The following is a 19,299-nucleotide window of genomic DNA, read 5'->3' on the forward strand; positions in this document are numbered from 1 at the left end:
AGGCCTCGGAGGGCCGTGTGCTCCGGCCAGGCCAGCTGCTGGCCGGAGGGGAAGCAGCCCGGCTCGCTGGCTCCTGGGACTCGGGTCAGCTTCCCGGGCCGGGGCGCAGGTCCTTCCTCTCTGCGGACTTCCCGTCTTGTCTTGCCCACTTACCCACACAGGTGCGTTCACATTCCTTTAACGTCTTGAAATTGTTTTTGTTCCCGCCACAGCCACCGTAAATGAACTTCTCGCACTTCTTGGACGCTGAGTTGTAGAAGTAACGGGGAAAGTACCCGTCGCACGGTCCAGGGTCGGAAGGGAGCCAGCAGGTGTCTGTGGAAGAGTCGAGGGGGTCGGCGATGGGCCCTGAGCCAGCTCCCTTATTGCGCAAAAAGTCGCTGGAGCCAGAGTGCCTTCTCCAGCACGAATTATCCCCCAGCTGAAGCCATGCGGAGGAGGTGGGCGCCTGCCTGCCCGCCCAGCGAGGCCAGAGGGTCTTTGGGGCGTGCGCTTGTGGCTCGGCGGAAAACCAGGCCCAGCTGTGGGCTTGGCGAGGCCACAGCGTGCAGGAGGCCCCTTCCCAGCACAGGCATGTGTGATGCGCAGCCACAGCCAGGGGCGAGCGGGGGACGTGCATGAAGGCCGTGGAGGAACTGGTGGAAGATGGACGGCCCCCCGCCTCCCACAGCACCCAGATCCGCCACCTGCCCCTCCTCTGCTGGCTCCCTGGAGGCCCATCCATCCTTCTGCGTCCCTGCACCGATTCAGAAGGCTGCCAACGGGCACACCTCCCTATTCAGCTGCAGTCTACCTGTGGGAATGGGATGCCGGAGGGAAGTCGGGGAGGGCGAGCGCCTCCATCGCCCCCTCGTACGGATGTGCTCCCGGGGGCCTGTCCCCAGGCCGGGGACCCAGTGCTGCCGCCGGCCCGACACGGAGGCCTTGCCGAAGCGGCAGAGCTGCTCTTGCGCCCACCGCTTGGTCGAGCGTCCGACGCTACGGTGGCGGCAGAGAGGAGAAAGCTGCCCTTCGACACCCTTTCTGCCTCCCTCGTGTTCGGCGCAGGTCCATCCGGGGGCAGGAGGCCCCTCGCTCCGCAGGCCCCGTGGCCCCTGCCCTCACCCCCTCTCCCTGCCCCTCTGCCGGCCTGTGGCTTCACCCGCCTGCCACTCTGCAAGCGGGAGGGCGGCCAGCGGGTCCCAGCTCATCTGACGGCTCCCAAGGGGGGCAGGCCAGCCGCATTCCTCAGCTGCAGAGGTCACACGCCCCCCCCCCCAACGCCTGTCCAAACACCCTGCCTGCGCAGCGTTTTCCTGATGCCTGGAAAGCCCAAGGCCGCAGCCCCCCTTCCGCCCGGCACAGCAGCTGTTCTAGCCTGGCACCTCCCTGCTGCGTTCAAAGTGTTCTGCACGTGCCCCCAGGTGCCGCCCCATCTGCTCTCCTGCACCCGAAGATGCAGCCGCTGCATGACAGGCAAGTGGGAACGGGGCGTTTGGGGATCGGGTGTCCCACCGCACGTGCAAACCCGCCCGATGGAGGAAATCCGCCTCTCGGAGCTCTCCCGTGTGTGTGCGAGGGAGCGTCCCACCCAGGGGAAAGGGGGGAACAGAGCTCTTACCTAGGTGTTCCTGAGCAGAGCGGGGTATCAGCTGAACCCAGAGGGCAAGCAGCCCCGCAAGGAGGAGCCGGGCCCCGGGCTGCATGATGAGGCCGGCGTGAGTCCGCGGGCCGGCTCCGGGCCCCCTGCTTATATCCCAGCCAGCAGGCCCCGCAGGGACTCTCAGGAGCAGCAGGTTCAGGAAGCGACCAAGTGCTGGGGGCGGGGCGGGGTTTTGCAACGAACCCCCGCAGAAGAGCTGCCGGGCCAGTGCCCACGGCAGGCCATTCCTGCTCCGCTCGGGTCAAAGGGCAACCATCCGGACAGGCAACTGAACACTGCTGGCTCCAGGACGGGGCAGGAGGGTCTGGGGCTGAAGCCGCCCGTGGAGGTGGCTGGAGACCGTGGCTCGACGCAGCATGGCCGACGCCAAGGCGGAGCCAGGAGACAAGTGAGGCCAGGTGCCAGCCAGGCCCAGCAGGTCCAGAGGCAAGCGGGGGGGGGGAAGCAGGCGTGGGCCAGGCGTGCGCTGGGACCAGAAGCGGGCAGGAGTCAAGGCCTGGCTGGACGCGGGATCAGACCACAGAGCAGCCACGGTGCCGCCGTGGCCACGCCTAGGCGGCCCTTCTTGGGGCCCTCCAGAGCCCTGGCTGTGCTGCACGGCTGCGCAGGCCCCGATCCCTGCGTGGGCCTCCAGACATGCCCCTGGTCCTGCAGGCCTGGCTGGAGGAGCTGCATCCACGGGCCAGATCCTGAAGCCTGCCCGGCGTCTGTCATGGAGGCTCCTTGGCCTCTGGGCAGCCTGGCTGCCATGCCGTGGGCACAGCCGTCCGATCCTGCAAGAAATGGGCCATGTATATTTGAAAGGCAAGCCAGCCACGCTTATTAAGAGCACGGCAGGCAAGGCAAAGCTGTTGCTGCCCCTGAGCACAGGCTGCACTCCAGGGGGAACCCTGGTCAGCCACGCAGCCGTGCCTCTATACTCACAGACACAGAGCGAGTCAGAAGGGGCCTCCGGGCCATCTAGTCTGACCCCCGGCTCCAGCCGGCTCTGCTCACGGCGTGCCCACCATGTGGACGTCCAGCCTGTCCTTGAGCACCCGCACCGCTGGCGCCTCAACCGCCTCCGTGGAAGCCCCTTCCACACCCTCGGCGTCCCGACTGAAGGGGACCGTGGCAACAGCCGGCCCTGCTCTGGAGATCCTCCCGGTGCCGTGCGCTGCTCGCACTTCGTCCCGAGTGCCCTGGCGAGGGTCGCCCTGAAGCCCCGTCCCTCGCCCGCCGGAACCCGTGTCCCGCCGGCTCCCACAGCGCTGCAGCGTTTCCACGGGGCAGCTCCTTGGCCACGCGCGAGCAACGAGGCGAGGGGCAGGCGGATTCCTCTCGCGCGCCCCACGCGCGGGTGGGGACGCCTCGGCCCCCGCCAGGCCCGGCTGCCCCGCACGGAGCGCCGCCCCGCCGCCCCGGGGAAGCGCCGCCCGCCCTTGGGGAAGGTGGGGGGCGACCCTGCGAGCCCCGCCCGCGCCCGCGCCGGCGGGGGGGGCGGCGCTCTCCCCTCTGCCGCCCCGCGCCCCTCCCCGCCGCAGAGGCTGCGCCCGGCGGCCCGCGCTTCCCTGCGCGGCGCCTGCGGAGCGTCGTCCGCGGCCGTCCGGCGGCTGCTGCGCTGGCGCCCCGTGGGAGCCTCTGCAGGGGGGCGGGCGGCGGGACGGACCCCCGGCCGCGCGCGGGGCCACCGGGCGAGCGCCCGGTCCGTCTGGCACCCCTGCGCTTCGGGCACGTGTGCTCGTCCTGGGCCTGAGCGTGTTCACACGTGCTTTGCTCTGCGGTATATGGGTCTGCGCATGTGCGTGGGGTCTAAGCCTTGCGTGTGTGCAGGTCTGCAGTTACAGTGTCCGTGCGTGCGTGTGTATGTGTGCGTGCATGCAAGTCTCAGAGGCCGCTTTCCGTGTGGCTCTGAGAGCCTCACACCGTATTCCTTGCCTCCATCGTGGTTCTAGCCGCGTCGTGGTTGGTGCTGTCGGCCCGCGTGGCTTGGGCTGGCTGCTCAAGAGTGACTGGCGGCTGGTGGGGGGTCCTCCCGGCCGGACGCAGCACGAGCCTTCCTCCGCGCAGGGAGGGCCGTGGCTCCGTGGGGGGCTGCGGCTCAGGCCTGCCCAAGTCCCTGGAGGGCCCTTGCTGCTGCCAGCCAGAGCCCAGCCAATGGGGCTGGACGGACCGAGGCGCGCCCTCGAGGCCAAGCAGCCCCCCGCGTGCGCAAGGCTCGGAGCCGGTCTGCGCAGCGTCCCAGACCTCCTCCTCTAGGGGAGCATTTCATTCCTCTAACAAGCCCCCCCCCCCACAAGAGTGAAATCTGCCCTTCGCCGCTGCAGCCCTTTCCTCCCTACACCGGGAGAGCTGAGTCGGAGCCCCCATCGGTGCGGGGGGGGGGGCACAAAGTACACACGGAGCAGCCAGTCAGTGGACAGAAGCCTTTATTGCGGGGGGGGGGCGAGGGGAGGAAGCGAGGTGGGATGAGGAGCCGGGGGGCAGCTGGCGGGGGCCCTGGACCACGTGGGGGCCAGGCATGGGCAGACGTGCGGATCGCTCAAAACTGGGTCCCGGGGAAGTCTCTTCGTACCTGCCCAGGGCCTGTGGGGAAGAAAAGAGGGTCGGTCAAGTTGTGGGTCCCACAGAGGGGCAGGGGGAGGCAAGCAGGTGCTCAGGTGAGTGCCCCATCGCAGTGGTAGGCGGGGGGCTAGCCGGCCAGACCTTCTGCTCCACGCAGCATGGTTGTGTCGGGGCGAGATTGTGGCTCCGGGCCTTCCGAGATCCGGGTTCAAGTCCCCACTCGGCCGTGAAGCTCACTGGGGACCGTGGGCCCATCGTGGCCTGTCAGCCTAAGCCACCTCCCAGGGTTGTTGTGAGGACAAAATGAGCGGGAGCAGGACTGCAAGAACCCGCTTGGGCTCCTCGCAGGAAAGAGGCCGGCTATGAATATAATACAAAAAATGAAGCACAACTTAAATCGTATTTGGCCCTCTGCTTCTGTTAGTCACCCAAAGCAAAGGTGGCGAGAACCAGGTCAGCATCTGAGCGCAAAGCAGAGCAAAGCTGGGAAGGACCACGGACAGAAGCACGGTGCCACGGAGCAACGGGCGCCGCACCCCCGTGGAATCTAACGTCCACGTCAGGAGCAGGCTGGCCTTGCTGAACTCAGTGGGCCGTGGCCCCGCAGAACGGTGGATGGGAACCGGAGCGGTTCCTCGGGGGACATGCCGCAGGCGGTTTCTGCAGCAAAACGAAAGCAAAGGCCGGGTGGATGACGGAAGCAGCAGCGAAGGGACCGGGCCCACGAAGGGTCCTTCCAGGGGTGTCATGTAGGAAGGGCGCCACGAACTGGTGCAAAGGACCAGGAGGGGAAGCAAAAGAGGCCACGTGGAGGCCTGTTCCAGAGGGTCCCAGAAATCCAAGGGAAACTCAAAGCTGGGTGAGGCCCGTTGAACGAGTTACAGTGGGGCCCGCTATCTGACCGGGGAAAACGAAGGAAGGCGGAAGCGATAGATGGAAGAACTGCACGGGGGGGGGGGGGGGGGGGGGGCGGGGGGGCAGCAGCCTCCTCTGCAGAGGAATCCTGTGAGGAAGAACCTGCAAGGTTGGAGCTGCTCTGGAAGCCCCCAAAGAAGGGAGGCGCCGTGGTGGGTAGGATCCCAGCCATGGGCAAAGGCAGTAAGATGCCAGTGGATGCCAAGGCCATTCCACGGCTGCCCAGAGAGGGAGAGACACGAGCTTCCTCCTTCCCTGCCAGGTGGGGAGAGCTGTGCCCCCCTGGGCGGCCCCCAAGCGTACCCCTGCCTCGAGAGCCCCTCATTTCACGGCAGACGGAGCAGTACAGTCGGGCTCACGGCAGGGCAGGGCAGGGCAGGGCAGGGCAGGGCATCCGCCCCACCGTCTGGCTTACCTTAGATGGGGTCGTAGCAGGAGACGTGGCACCCGTAAGGGCAGCACTTCTGGGGCCCGGGGCACTCCCAGTCGCTGTGGCACCTCACGTCGCACAGCCTGTCCGCGCCTGGCCAGGGCGAGGGGCAGGTCCCGGGCTTCTCTGCAGTGGAACAAGGCACATGCGTGTCCGGATGGGGACGTGGGGGGAGAGGCGGCGCGCCTGGCGGCTGGCCCTGGCCTCCGTGCGGACGCACTCAGCCTCCTGCTGGCATCTTGCCGAGGGCACGTCCTCTTTTCGTGGACCAGCCCCCTGCTCGCTCAGCTGCGCACGGATTGGGCAAATCCATGGAGAAGGCGGCTCTGCATGGTGGACGCTGCCCCCGTTTCAGAGGCAGTGTGCCACTGGACTCCCATTGCTGATGCACCCGGGAAGGGGATCTGAGGAACTGAGGCCTAGCCGAGGTGAGATATGAAATTCTCAGCCTTACTGGCAATGCATCCCAGGGTCCAGATGCATCCGACCCAGAGTTCCCAAGGAACGCAAGCGTGCAACGGCCAGCCTTCTTGCAAAACCATGTAGCACGTCGCTAAGACCAGCCTTGGGACCAGAGGAAGGAGAAATGCCGGTAAACGCCCATGTTTAAAGGGGACATGAGGGGATCTGGGAATTTACTTAACATCAGTTAAGTACGTTAAATTACTTAACCAGTCAACATCTCTTCTGGGTGAGCTGCCTGAGAGCATTATTAAAGACAGACTCGGAAGCATGCAGAGGGACAAGCCTGGCTGTCAAAAGAGCCAGCATGGCTTCTGCCAAGGAAGGCTGCACCTCATTAACCCATTAGAGTGCTTGAGAGTGCCAGCAGGCACCTGGCACGGGGATCCAGTAGGCACTGCTGACTTGGACTTCCAAAAGGCTTCCGACAAAGTCTCTCCGAAGGCTCCACGGCAAACTGAGCAGTCATGGAATAAAGCTGGAGGGGGACTGCTCTGCAGGATCAGGAGCAAGCCAACCTCCCCTGCCTGGCCACAGCCTGGCCACAGCAGGATCCCCGAGCAGGAACCTGGGGGAGGGCGGGAACGGGGAAAGCAGGCTCTGGCTCGGCAGTTCCCACCTGAGCGGGAAGAGGCCTCGGAGGGCCGTGTGCTCCGGCCAGGCCAGCTGCTGGCCGGAGGGGAAGCAGCCCGGCTCACTGGCTCCTGGGACTCAGATCGGCTTCCCGGGCCGGGGCGCAGGTCCTTCCTCTCCGCGGACTTTCCGTCTTGTCTTGCCCACTTACCCACGCAGGTCTGCCGACATTCCTTTAACGTCTTGAAATTGTTTTTGTTCCCGTCACAGCCACCGTAAATGAACCTCTCGCACTTCTTGGACGCTGAGTTGTAGAAGTAACGGGGAAAGTACCCATAGCACAGTCCAGGGTCAGAAGGGAGATAGCAAAGGTCTGTGGGAAAGAGTCAACAGGGTTGGTGATGGGCCCTGAGCCAGCTCCCTCCTCAGGTGGGCAGTCCGGCCCATGGTGCGTGAACCCGTCCCTCCCGCTTGCTTGGTGCCATCCCACTCCAGTTCCCCGCGACCCCTGAGCTCCGGTCTGCGCTCTTGGAGGCATGGCTGCAAATGGAACCCCCCTGCACTGGCAGGCCCCACAGCCGTGGAGACAAACCGCGTGGCTGAGAGGCAGAGGGGCCCTGCCGTGCTCGGCGCACCGGACTGCGCACGAGTGCCTTCGCTGGCCCACCCATGCGACATCAGGCGGGTGCGCCCTGGAAGTGAGATGTCCAGCGCTGGCGGCTCGTTTTGGTATTGACTGATTGTCAGCGACCTTGACCACTTCACTGCTCAGCCCTAATCCCGTGTCTTTTCAGAATAGGCCGAAAGCCTTGGCCCTAATACTGACGGAATTCCTCAAGGCATGCGCTCCCCAGAGAGGTCCGCCTGGCCCTACCTTTATCTGTTTTTCGGTGTCAGGTCAAGACCTTTTTAGTTAACCAATATTTTAATGATAAAAAATTTTAATTATCAATTAATTATTTAATGTAACTTATTTAATAATTAATTTTATATATTTCAGTCATGGGATATCTAATTCATTATTGATAGAGAGGTTATTGCTTATTGTTGTATTTATAGATTGTCGTGAGCTGTCCAGAGGCAGTAGTGCTTGGACGGCCTACAAAAATCCTAAATAAAATAAATAAGAAATAGAATAATGCAGAGCCCTGTGGGGGCGCCACTGGTGGCCTCCCTCCACCGGGGAAAGAGCCACTGATTCCCACCCTCGGTCTTCTGACCTTCAACAAGTTAGTGACCCTTAGCAGGAGTTCCCCCCTTTTATTCCATGATTACTTCGCTTGATGTGGGACTTTGTCCAAAGCCTTTTGGTACAGGAATGAAGTATCTTGGTGGGAAGGTCAGCAATTTCATGTTTGAGTTCCTTGATAACTCTGCACGACTCTGGTGCGCCCACAGCTGGAGTATTGTGTCCAGTTCTGGGCCCCTCATTACAAGAGGGATATAGCCAGGTTGGAGTCAGTGCAGCGAAGGGCCACAAGGTTGGTGGCCAGTTTGCAGGGGATGCCGTATGAGGTGAGACTAAGGGAACTGGGCCTCTTCAGCCTGGAGAAGAGAAGACTCGGAGGGGATCTGTTGGCGACACACAGGTATGTGAGGGGGTGTCACATGGAGGTGGGTAGAGGCCTGTTCTCCCCTGCAGAGGAAGGCAGGATGCGCTCCAATGGAGCAAAGCTCAGGGAACCCAGGCTCCGTTTGGATGCCAGGAAGCACTTCCTGACAGTCTGGACCCTGAGGGTGTGGAATGGGCTTCCCCGGGAGGTGGTAGAGGCCCCATCAGTGAGGGTCAGGCCACCCTCCAGTCCTCTGGAACTTCACCCGTTCTCCACAAGGCCTCAAAATGGAGGCCGGGGGCGTGAGAGAATCCCTGCCAGCTCTCTAAGTCCTCTCGGGTGTAACCCGTCAGGGCCTGGCGCCTTTGTAATGTCCAATGCCCTGAGCAGGCCCTCGACGTCTAGGGGGATGACTCTAATCTGTGCCCCAAAATGTATACCAATTATAAGGCAGTGATTTGCCAAATCCATTTTTTCCCCTATAACCACTGTAAGATATTTTTAAAAAGTAATTTTAGAACTGATTTTCACTGATAGCGAAATATCAGGAGGGAAGCTGGCTGGAGCTGGGGTCAGACTAGATGGCCCAGGAGGACCCTTCTGACTCTCTGCTTCTATGTTTCTAGGATGCATACCACCTGGACCGAGTGACTTGCTGACATTCAGTTTGCCAGCGAGGAAGAGAATTCAATCTTTTGTCGCTGCTATCTGCTCCACTTCCTCCTCCTCTCTTCCAGAATGCATGAGCTCAAGCTGAGGGTCCTAGTCTGCCTCCTCAGCCGTGAAGACGGATGGGAAGAATTTACTCCGCTTCTCCGCACTCTCCTTGATCCCCATTAGTAATCTGTTAATTCCATTTTCGTCCAGTGGCCCAACTGCTTCCTAAGTAGCTTTCCTTATTGTCCACATCTGAATGCTTGGCCTCGACACCGTCTGTGCTGTGCCCCGCAAACCGTCTCCCTGCTTCCCTGACGGTCTCCCTGCTTGCGCCTCCACGAGGCAAGCCTGTGGCCCCGCCTGCTCTTCTCATCTAGCCAAGACTCCCAACTTTGGCAGGGGCGTTCTCCTCCCCGAGAGCTTCCTTGACTCTTTTCCCAGGTGTCTTGTGCACATCATCTGTGCCTCTGTTACACTGTTCTGCGAAAGCAGCAGCATTAAACGGGGGCTTTCTTCTGGAGACACCTCCCCTGTCCCACTGCAGCCAGGTCCTCCTCACACCTGGCGGGGCACAGGCCTGGGCGGGGGGTGCAGCACTGCGGCTTGCTGTGAGGGGGGCATGCTGCTCTCCTGTGGGCCTCCCCCCACTGTCTTCTTGCTGCAGCAGGGGCCTCAGCAGCGCAGGGCAAAAACTTGGCAGCTTGAGCTTGGGGGTTGCGGGGACTTGTGGGAGGGCTGCCCCAGATCGCCCTGCGCTTGCCCTCTTCGCAGTTCCCCCCGGGGCCACGCATGGCTCCCTGGCGGCCGGCTCCGGCCCCGCTTCCTCGTGCAGCCTGGGCCAAGGGGGCCTGGGGGGAGCCCGGGGCAGGCGGGAGGGGCGTCCCCAGGAGGCGGTCGGAAGGGGCTCTTACCGGGAGGGTTCTGGCCAGAGACGGGTGCCAGCGTGGCCAAGAGGGCCACGAGGGCCACAGCGGGGAGGAGGCCGCCGGTCCGCATGGCGTGGCAAGCTTGCAGGGCCGTCCCCACCCAGGCCGCCTGCTCCTTATATCCCTGCAGGGGAGTCGCCGGAGGTTTCGGGGCAGAGGGACACGGAAGCAGGCCGTGGCGGGGGGAGCGGGTTGAGGGATGTGGCAACCAGCTGGCACGAGAGCCGCAGGCCACTGACCTTTCTGCCGGTATTTCCAGATTGCAGGTGGCCAAGCTCCTGCTGGGAGAGTGTCCGCCCAGCAGGCCCGGCCTCAGGACGGCCGGCTTCCAGGCTTGGGCAAGCCCGGCCCGGGGCAGAGCACCGTGGGGGTGGCCAGATCCGGAGCCATTGGGACCGTCCACCCTGCTCTTGGCTGACTGTCCCAGCCCCAGCCCCAGCCCAGCGCTGCAGGAGCAGAGGGGGGCTGCGAAGGGCAGGGCCTCTGTGGGGGGGGGGGGGGGTGGCCTCACCAGAACCACAGAATGTGCAAGGTCTGTGTTTTTTGGGGACTCGTCCGTGATGTTCCGCGGTCTGGGAGTTTTGTCCAACAATGAAACACTTTCAGGGCCGAGTGAGTCCCCGAAACGGAACCGTGTGACGTCTGCCAGTGTGGGGCTGATTTTGGCGCGTCCTGTCCAAGGGCAAACCAAGGAGGTATGTGAGAGGGGATGCCCGCTGAGGACGCGAGATGCTGCCCGAGTCGCTCTGGCCCCAGTGCCAGATTTACTCTCGTGTTGCAGCTGCCTGGAACCGGCGTCCAGCCCCAGCACTGAAGTGACCCTCCTGCCTCCCGCTTGGGAAGCGAGGCGCCCTCCCTGCGGAGCCAGGCCTGCTCCCCCCCAGCAGGGACGGACTCTGAGCAGCTTTGAGCAGCTCTGCCCACCCCGAAGATGTGACGGATTCCTTGTGAGGGATCCCTTGCGCTGGATTGCGTGCATTTCCAGAGGATGATCTGGGCGCCGGCTTGGCAGTGAGAAGTTCTGCATATAGATGGGAACCCCCAGCAGTGCGGCTCTCGGGAGATGCTATCGCTGTCCGGAGTAGCGGAGGAAAGAGTTGGCGCGACTCTTCCTCGCTTGGAGTCCTGCTTTCTGTGCCTGGCCAAGGCTGTGCACCTCCCGTTGTGAAAAACTCCCGCCATTTGGGGGAGTCTGTGGATCTCCCTCGAGGGCTTCCCTCCGTGCGCCATTTATCTTCCACGGAGGCTTCTCCTTCCATCTTCCCTGGGGGAGGAGGTCGCCTCCGCTCCACGTGGCCTTTCCTGCGCGTTGGATGCCTCTGCCCTCCTCTGTGTTCAATCAAACAATGCATAGTGGCCTTGTCATTGCAAAAACCACCCAGCCACACTGAAGAATCAGGAGCAGAACTGGAAATGGTACCAGACCTTTCCCATTCTTTAAAAGGAGCTGCAGAAATGGCCGGAAAACGCAGGAGGGGCCCTGAAGGACGGGACCCCCAGGCGAGGGACCCCCAGGCACAACTGGCGGGGCACCTCTGGTAGTGGAGCAGCTTCTGGTGAGGCCGCCTGTCCTCGACTCAGCTGTTTATTCGCCCAGCATTGCAGGTCATCGCTGTTTTCTCAGCTGACAGAAGGCCAAGGGGGCCGGCAGGAGAGCCACTCGGCCAGTCTGGGGGAATTTGCAGGGGTCAGGGCCCCTCTGCAAGACTGACACCAGAGGCCCCTTCACCTTTGCGGGTGACTTCCTCCTTGGGGGAGGATTCGGAGGAGAACTGCCAGCCTCAAACCGCACTCTGAAAACAAGATATGATGATAAAAAACCGGTTCAAGGAAGAGCGTTGCTACAGACCCGTAATCACGGGATTTGGACATCTCGCCCGGCAGCAGCTTGGGGTTGCGGATGCGATAACCCCAAGAACAGGCGAGGTTACCGGGCGACACTTGCCGTCCCAGAGGCGTAAAATAGGTGCATCTCTCCATCGCTGGGCCCCAGAGCGGCTCTTAGCGGCCCCGGGGTGTGCGTGGGTCCGTGGCAGGTCTGAGTGAGTGACCCCCAAGGGTACTGCAAGTCGATGTGGAGGGTCCGTTGAGGGTTCTGTCAGGCCTCCCCCTGATCCGAAGGCGCCTCCAACCGCCTCTCCATCCTTGCGCAGCCCTTGGCTGCTCTGGCGCGATTGTGTCCACAGCGCCAGCCACCTCTGGACGTCACTGCTCAGCCAACGGTAGCACCAGCCTCCTCAGCAAGGGCATCCTGCAGAGCCCCCCAAAATCCAGGGCCTTCCTCTTTCTCCAGGGCTGGACCATTTACACCCCGCCCCCGCCTGGCAGAGGGGAAAGGAGGCAGTCACTGGAAGCTGCAAAGACCTTCCTCCACCCCAGAAGGGTCATGTTTTGGCCTTCCCTCGCCACCGTTTCCATTCTGCTGCCCACAAATGAGGACCAAATCAGGAGAATGTTGTTCCCCAGGAGGCCCTGCAGCACCCAAATTCTCAGGCTCAGTGTGGATATTGGCGCCACCCAGAACTCAAGCCCGGGAGCGCTGAAGCCCAGACCTGAGACCAGGTCTGCCCGCTGTGGAGGGAAACGGTGGCGATGCTGCACGCAGGCCTTGGCGATTCCCCCTCCACCCCCAGGTGTCCAAATTGGGATGCATCTGGACAGGAAGGCCTGGCCTGGCATGGAGAGGCCCCTCCCTGTCCCGGAGAGCAGTGGCGTTGCTGCCCCTCCTGGTGCGTGGACCCCGCCAGCTCTGCCCTGCCCTCGCTCGGCTCGCCGAGTGTCTGGCCCCCGCTCTCCCGTCCCCTGCTCCTTGATAGAGCGGGGTTTTGGCAAACGCATTTGGACATGTGTGTGCCAGTCCGTGCTCGTAGAAATTTGCCCTGCCAGAATATGCAAAGTGCCTATTTTCAGGCTTCCACCTGGGAGGAAAATGTGCATTTTGGGGTGGGTTTTTTAAATTTTTCTTTTCATTGTGGAGAAAGTGTAAACTCAACAACAGCAGAAACCCAGTCCATAAATCTGCAGAATCCACACGACACAGAAAAGCCAGTCCATAGCATGAATTCTTAGACGTGCCCAGCTCTTCTGAGACACATTCTGATTCATCTGACATCGCTGGGTGTCCCAATCCGTGGATGGCCACGTTCATTTTGTAAATGTATTTGTGTGCATATTGGTACAAACTTGCACTCCCAAAATAGGCAAGAGCACCCAAGGTGGCTATTATCACGCGTCTGCTTAGGGGAAAGTGTGCATTTTGGGCGGGGGGTGTTCACGTTGCTTACATTTCTGTGGGCAATGTTACAAACAGCTCACCGGTCTGCAGAATCCGTGACTCAGGGAGAGGCAGGCCATGGTGGAATCCGCCACAGGATCCTTAGATGTGCCAGCAACTCTGGGTCACATGCAGGCTTCTCCTGCATGGCCAGCTGTCCCAAGGGCCACATCTGGGAAAAGGACCCTGCTCAGGGCTCAGGACCAAGCGCCAAGCCATCACGGAGGGCAGCAGTCGTGCCGTGATCGTTTGCCGACAGCCCCAGCAGAGTGGCGGGTGCACGGATGGGCCAGCCCTCCTTTATCCAGGTGGAGGGGAAGCCGGAGCACAGAGACGCGGGCTCTCTGCTCCCACGTCTCCCAGCTAGCTGTTGACCACCATGCCACATCCCCCACCCCCCTGCTGACGGTTGCTTCTGGAGTGGCACCCCGGCACCTCCTCCCCAAAGATTTCTTGTCCCAGGATCCTCTCAGCAAATGACCAGGTACTCGCCCTTGCAGGGAGACCGCCTTTCCGGAAGATGGCGCCAGCAGCCACAGCCCTGGGGTGGGGTTACATCACCCCGAACAACAGAACTGCCCCAGGAGCTAAGGGGCCAGTGGCCAGCGAGTGTGGCTCGCAAGGAGGCATCCCCACCAGCCCAAAGCACAGCTGCTTCCTCCCGCCCAGTTAGCGGAGGGCTGCTACCACCGCGGCAGGCGACTCCTCCAGGCAGCCCACCTGAGGGCCATCCCAGGCTGGCCTCAGGGACTCGGCGGCCTTTGCTCTGGCCAGCGCCGCTCTTTGGGGGCTGGAGCAGCCGGGCTTGGGCCTGATCCAGCAGGAAACTTCCTCCCACGGGGAAGGGCCACGGCTCAGTGGCTGGGCGACTGCTCGCCGGCCAAAATGCCCCACGTTGGCTAAACCACTGGGTCCCCCAGCAGGGCAGAAGCTCCTCGCCAGACCCCGGAGAGCTGCGGCCAGGGGCAGGCGCGGTTGCTGGGCCCAGGCGGACAGAGGAGGACGTTCCTCGGATGGATGGGGCAGCTTGTGGCACTCGGCTCTTATCTCCGCCAGGTGCGCAGCCCCGTGCGCAGGAGTCCTGCCCCCGCCCCGCCCACCCCGCCCCCGGGTCTCGCTGGCTTTCGTTCCTTTCCTTCACGGTCAGGTCGTGAAAACCGACCACCACCGCCACTGCCCTCGGCTGCATCAGTTCTCGCTGGGTTCATAGAACAGCCCGAGCGCGGCTGCTCGGAGACCGACCCCAAGGCCGCCTCGCCATGCAGACCGGCGGCCTCCCGCTCCTGCTGGAGCTCCTCGCTCTCGGGGCGCGGCTGGCGCCTGCCTCCGCGCGCACTCGCCCCGGTAAGCGACCCTCCCCGCCCGCTCCCCCGGGAGGCGCCCTCTCCCTTCAGCCCTGTGCAAAAGGCGGCTCTGGGAAGCGGCCGGCCAGCCAAGCCCCTTCTCCAGCCCTGCGCCTTCGACCTCCCGCAGCCCGAGGAAGGCCGCCGGGGGCGGCGGGTCTGCCCTGCAGCTTCCTCCCGGCGCGGTCGAGGCTCGTGGCCCCGGGCGTCGTAACCGCCTGCGCCGGCGCCCTCGGCAGGAAGAAACGTCCCCCCCTGGGCCCCCCCCCCCCGGGGAACCAAGAGCTGGGCCGTGCTTGGCTTGCGGGAAGCAGCGGGGGTGAAGCGGGCGGCGTCGTGCCGAGGGGTCCTCCCGGCCCCTGCCCCGGGCCTGGCTGGGGAGGGGTCTGCGACCGAGCAGGCGCACGGGACGGGACGGGACGGGACGCGGGGCGCTTCGAGGCACCACTGACGATCCGCCGCTAAACTCGCCCCTCGGCGGGTGTGCCGGCCGGGCGCACTGCCTCTCGGCCCCGGGGCTTGGGACCCGGCCGCGGCGGGGGGCTGCACGCGCAAACACGTTAGCGCATCCTGGGGGGGGTCTCTCCTGCGCGCAATCCTTCTCCCCCGCTGCACGGACGCTCACGCAAGAAGAGACGCGTTCGCCCGGGAGGCGCTGCGAGGCCTCGGGCGGCGCCGCCACGGCTGCCCGGGAGCCCCCACCCTCGGCCGGCCCCGCGCCCTCGCCAGCCCGCTTCCCGCTCGCTCCGAGAAAGGCGGTGGGCGCTGCTGCCCCCGTATGGCGGGGGCTCCCCAGGCCAGGGCGGCTCAGGTCCCTCCCGCATGACCGCCCGCTCTTCCCACAGACTTCTGCCTCCTGCCTCCAGAGCCTGGGCGATGTGAGGCGTACATTCCCCGCTATTACTACCAGCCGGCAACCAAACGGTGCAAGCAGTTCATTTATGGAGGCTGCAACGGGAACAGAAACAATTTCACCACCTTAAGAAAATGTCAAGACACCTGTGCAGGTAAGCGGGAAGGAGCAAAAACCATGGAAGAGCAGCACAGGGAGGGGTCTCTCGGGCCACGGAGCCCCACCCTCGTGCTGTGCAGGCCCCCACGTCAGAGAGAAGCCGCAGGAAATGGCTTCCCACCCACTGCCGCCCCGAGCAGGCAGCCACGGGGCCCTGGTGCCCCCCTCCAGGCCAGCCCTGAGGCTGGACCAGGAGCCCTGCCGGGTCGCTCTCTGGGCATCGGGACGTTGGTGCTGCCCTGGAAGCTGCATGGAAGCGTCTCCTGGGGAGGTGCAGCGTGTGCTCGCCCGCCCGTGTGGCGAGCGCCATGCAGGATGCGGAGGAAGCGGCGACTTGGCGCCCCGGTTGGCTGGAAGGCCCTCTTGCTAGCTAGTCATGATGCCTGCGTGTGCCCTCCAGCAAGCCGCCTGCCCCATCCGGACGGCACCCGTCCCAGAGTTATCAAGGGGCCCAAGCCTTCCTCTTCTTTGCTTCCTCTCTGGCCGCGTCGGGTCTTGAAGGAGCTGCGAGCTTCTGGTTCTTGTGCTCCGGGTGGTATCTCAAATCCCAAGCCCATGTGGATCCACGTCCTGAGAGGCGGTAGCAGAACCTCGCGCCTGGGGCTGCGTGGATCGGGCGGAGCATGGTGTGGCCCTGCGCAAAGGGACCGCGATGGCAGCCGTGAAGGTCGCCCCGGTCACCCTGAAATGACCTGGCAAAGGGGGTTCTGGTGACGTTCTGGTGACAGGCCCAGCAAGCCAGCGGTGGGTCGCATGTTGCTACAGAAATCCAGACGAGATAGAAAACGTTTAACATGCCCCCCAAGTCAGCCCCTGTACCAGAGGATTGGAAATGGCCAGTGGATTTGTTACAAAGGGATCCGGGGAATTCGGGAAATCACAGGCCAGCTAGCCTAACACCCGCTCCAGGTTACCTGCTTGAAAGCTCTACACAAGTTAGAATCCGTAAGCACACAGAGGGACAAGACCTGCTGCAAAAGAGCCAGCATGGCCTCCACAAGGGGGGAGTCCAGTCTCTCTTGGGGGGCTTTGGGGAGGTCAAGCAGCCTGCAGAGGGGGGTGATCTAGTAGACGTTGTTTATCAGGGCTCCCAAACGCCTTTGCCAAAGACCCTCTGCAAAGGCTCCTGAGCAACTCAGCAGTCATGGAATGAAGCGGCAGGTGGGGGGGGCTCTTAGGATAAGCAACTGGTTAAGTAAGTGGCAATGTCTCCCAAACGGGGTGTATCGCCAGCGGAGTCCCACGTGGTTCTGCAAGAGGATCGAGGCCTGTTAACCTCTTCATAAATGACCTGGAATTAGGAGTGACAGCAAACTTTTCAGGGTGGCTAAACCGAAAGGGATCGTGAGGCGCTCCAAAGGGACCCCTCCAAGCTCGGAGAAGGGGCATCCCAAGCTGCATGGGAAATGCAGCCCAGTGTAAGCAAGAGCAGAGGGCTGCATTTGGGGGCAACACATCCCAACTTCACGCTTTGCTGATGGGCTCTGAGCTGGGACCGACCGCTCCAGAGGGGGCCTCGGCGTGGTGGTGGGCAGCTTGACGGAGATCCTGACCCAGCGCACAGCTGCTGCGCGGAAGGCGAACTCCTCTCCAGGCTTAAATAGGAGCAGAACAGAACAGAGCACTGCCAAGCTTGTACTCTCCTGATAAAAAATGGGGGGGGGGGGCGCTGGAGAAGCTCCCTCCTGTGGAATGGCCACGAAAACTGAGAAAGTTTAGTGTAGAAAAAGGGCGAGTAGGGGGAGAAAGGTCTGCGGTGTTCATAATAATGCAAAGTGTGTGGAGAAAGCGGAGGGGGAGACATTTCCGTCCCTTTCCCAAAATACTTGAACCCAGGGTCCTCCCACGAAGCGGGTGGGTGGGTGGGAGGTGAAGACCAATCAAAGGAGGTCCTTCTGCGCACAGCCGAAAGTCAAACTGAGCAGTTTGCTGCTGTGGAAAAGCAGGGGAGGCCGCCAACCGGGTGGCCTTCAAAGGGGACTGGACAGATTCACGAGGGAGGAGGCTGGCCGTGTGCCCCCCCCCCTCGCCAGAGGGGGCCTGCCTGCCTGCCTGCACCAGTGGCTGAGGAGCTGGGCGGGCGGAGTTCTTGCGCTCATCCTGCTGGGAGGATCCTGGGGCAGCCGGTCTGCCACTGCACGTGCGGAGTGCAGGACTGGACGGGCCGAGCCGACCCGAGTGGCCCCGGCCACAGGGAGCAGCAGGAGCCCAGGCAAAGACCAGCAGGCTCCCTGGATGCGCTGCGGGGGTCCTGGCCCCCAGCCTCATTTCCAGACCACTCTCCTCACCCTCGCCTCTCTTTTCCCTGCAGCAGGAGCGAAGACGGGCGGCCCACCCTGAGCGCTGTGGGCGCTCCGGGCAGCAACTGGGCCAGCGGCTTCCCTCTCCGGCCCTGCGGAGACCCCCCCCCAGCTGGCGGCCCCTTCCCAATAAAGGCTTCTGCTCACCATGTCCCATGGAGTGCCGTTCCTGAGCATCCTTTCCCGTCCCTTTGCAGCCGCCCTGTGCTGGGGGTGGGTCACTGGCCCTGCATGCGGAGGGGCAGGCTGGCCCCCCACCAGTTCGGTGCCCTGTGCAGGGTGGCCTTTGCACCCCACAAGCATCCCCCTGGAGCTGCCGCCTCCCCCACGGCACCTCCCTCACCCCCCTTGGGCATCCCTGCTGGCTGCCTCCAGCCCTACTGCCTCCTCTCCCCCACACTCTCTCCGGCCTCTGGCCACCCCCCCCCCACAGCTCACCTGCTGTGAAGGGTCCTCCTTGGCCAGGCCTCCTGGGGTGGGGGGGCGCCCAACCCCCTTTCTCTCAGTCTCTTGTACAGGAGGGGCTGTGTGGTCCTGGGCACAGCGCAGCTTGTGAAGAGGGCCCTCCAGCTGGGCTGACTCCTGCCGTGAAGGGCACCAGTGCTGGGGGGTCCCGTGTCTGGATGGCAGGGAGACTCCTCTTCTGGACGGCAGCTCGCTCTCGGAGGGTTCCCCGAGCACCCTCTGCCAGCATCAGGGAAGCAGGCCTAGGGACTCCAGGGGCCGGGGGGCACGGGCGGGCACGGGGCTCCCCCGCTGAGCCAGCCAGCCACCAACGGAGCTCGCCTCCAGCCTGAGGCAGCCTCGCGGTTCCTGCACGAGCTCCCCCTGGGTGGCGCTCTAGGTGGGGGGTGCGCACACCAGCCCCAGAGAGCTGCCTCAGCGGGGGAGCCCTTGCCACCCACGCCGGAGTCCCCGGAGACCCAGGAGGGCCTGGCGGGACGGCAGGCAGCATCGTCCTCATCCCGCAGAGCACAGCCAGGCCCGGGAGGGTGGGGAGCGGCTTCAGGTGGAGCCTGGCCCCAGCAGCGCCAGTGAGGGCTGCCTCTGCCCCACCAGGGACGTGAACCGGAGACCTGCGGCAGGGCGGGCACATGCTTGCCCAGGGAGCTGTGCCTCCCCCAAGCCCGGGGCGAAATGGTGGCTGGACTGTGGGCATGGAAGCGGCTGGGGAGGGCAGAGGGGGAGGGCAGAGGAGACGGAAGCAGGGGGCCACTCCGTCCGAGGGCCAGGAGCCCCCCGGCTCCCTCGCAGGCGGCTCTAGAGCTCGGCCCCGCCTGGTCGGCCCGCTCTGTGTCCAAGCAGCTCTGGTGCGACGGAGCGAATGAGGAAGGGGCGGCCTTGGTGCCGAGTGGCAGTCCTCCTCTGGGGAAGGGACACGCCGTGAGTTCCCCCGCACCTGTCCTGAGGCTGCCGACAGCCGTCCCTCTTTCTGCCCTCCTGGGACAGCAGCGGGAACTGGGCAAGGCAGCGGGATCCTTGCCGGACCCCCTCTGGGCACCCCCAAGTCCAGAGCTCAAACGTGTCCTGGGGGTCCCGAGCCTGAAGCACGCGCAGCCCTTCGGTTGCTGGATGCCTCTGAAGACGCCGACTGCCTGGGGTGGCCTTCGGTGCTCTGGGGGCGCTTGCTGGATACCAGGGAGACGGTCGCTCTTCCCCGTGAGACAT

The 19,299-nt window shown here is 63.7% G+C and overlaps 2 protein-coding genes across 2 annotated transcripts; one reads left to right on the forward strand and one right to left on the reverse strand.

The window, feature by feature from the left end:
* Window positions 1-5,517: 5,517 nt before the first annotated feature.
* LOC123036454 (kunitz-type serine protease inhibitor 1-like) lies at window positions 5,518-9,904 on the reverse strand. Its single transcript, XM_044455725.1, has 3 exons — window positions 9,688-9,904; window positions 6,778-6,939; window positions 5,518-5,657 (listed from the first exon to the last, which is right to left on the reverse strand). Exons 1-3 carry the CDS (start codon window positions 9,770-9,772, stop codon window positions 5,518-5,520), a joined length of 387 nt encoding a protein of 128 aa, XP_044311660.1. The 5' UTR covers window positions 9,773-9,904.
* A 4,300-nt stretch (window positions 9,905-14,204) lies between these two features.
* Window positions 14,205-17,671, forward strand: LOC123036106 (kunitz-type serine protease inhibitor-like). The gene is made up of 3 exons (XM_044455109.1): window positions 14,205-14,320; window positions 15,165-15,326; window positions 17,643-17,671. Exons 1-3 carry the CDS (start codon window positions 14,236-14,238, stop codon window positions 17,669-17,671), a joined length of 276 nt encoding a protein of 91 aa, XP_044311044.1. The 5' UTR covers window positions 14,205-14,235.
* The last annotated feature ends 1,628 nt before the right edge of the window (window positions 17,672-19,299 follow it).

The sequence above is a fragment of the Varanus komodoensis genome, unplaced genomic scaffold (genome assembly GCF_004798865.1).
Source record: "Varanus komodoensis strain SLA01 unplaced genomic scaffold, ASM479886v1 scaffold8, whole genome shotgun sequence".
NCBI classification, from domain to species: domain Eukaryota; kingdom Metazoa; phylum Chordata; class Lepidosauria; order Squamata; family Varanidae; genus Varanus; species Varanus komodoensis.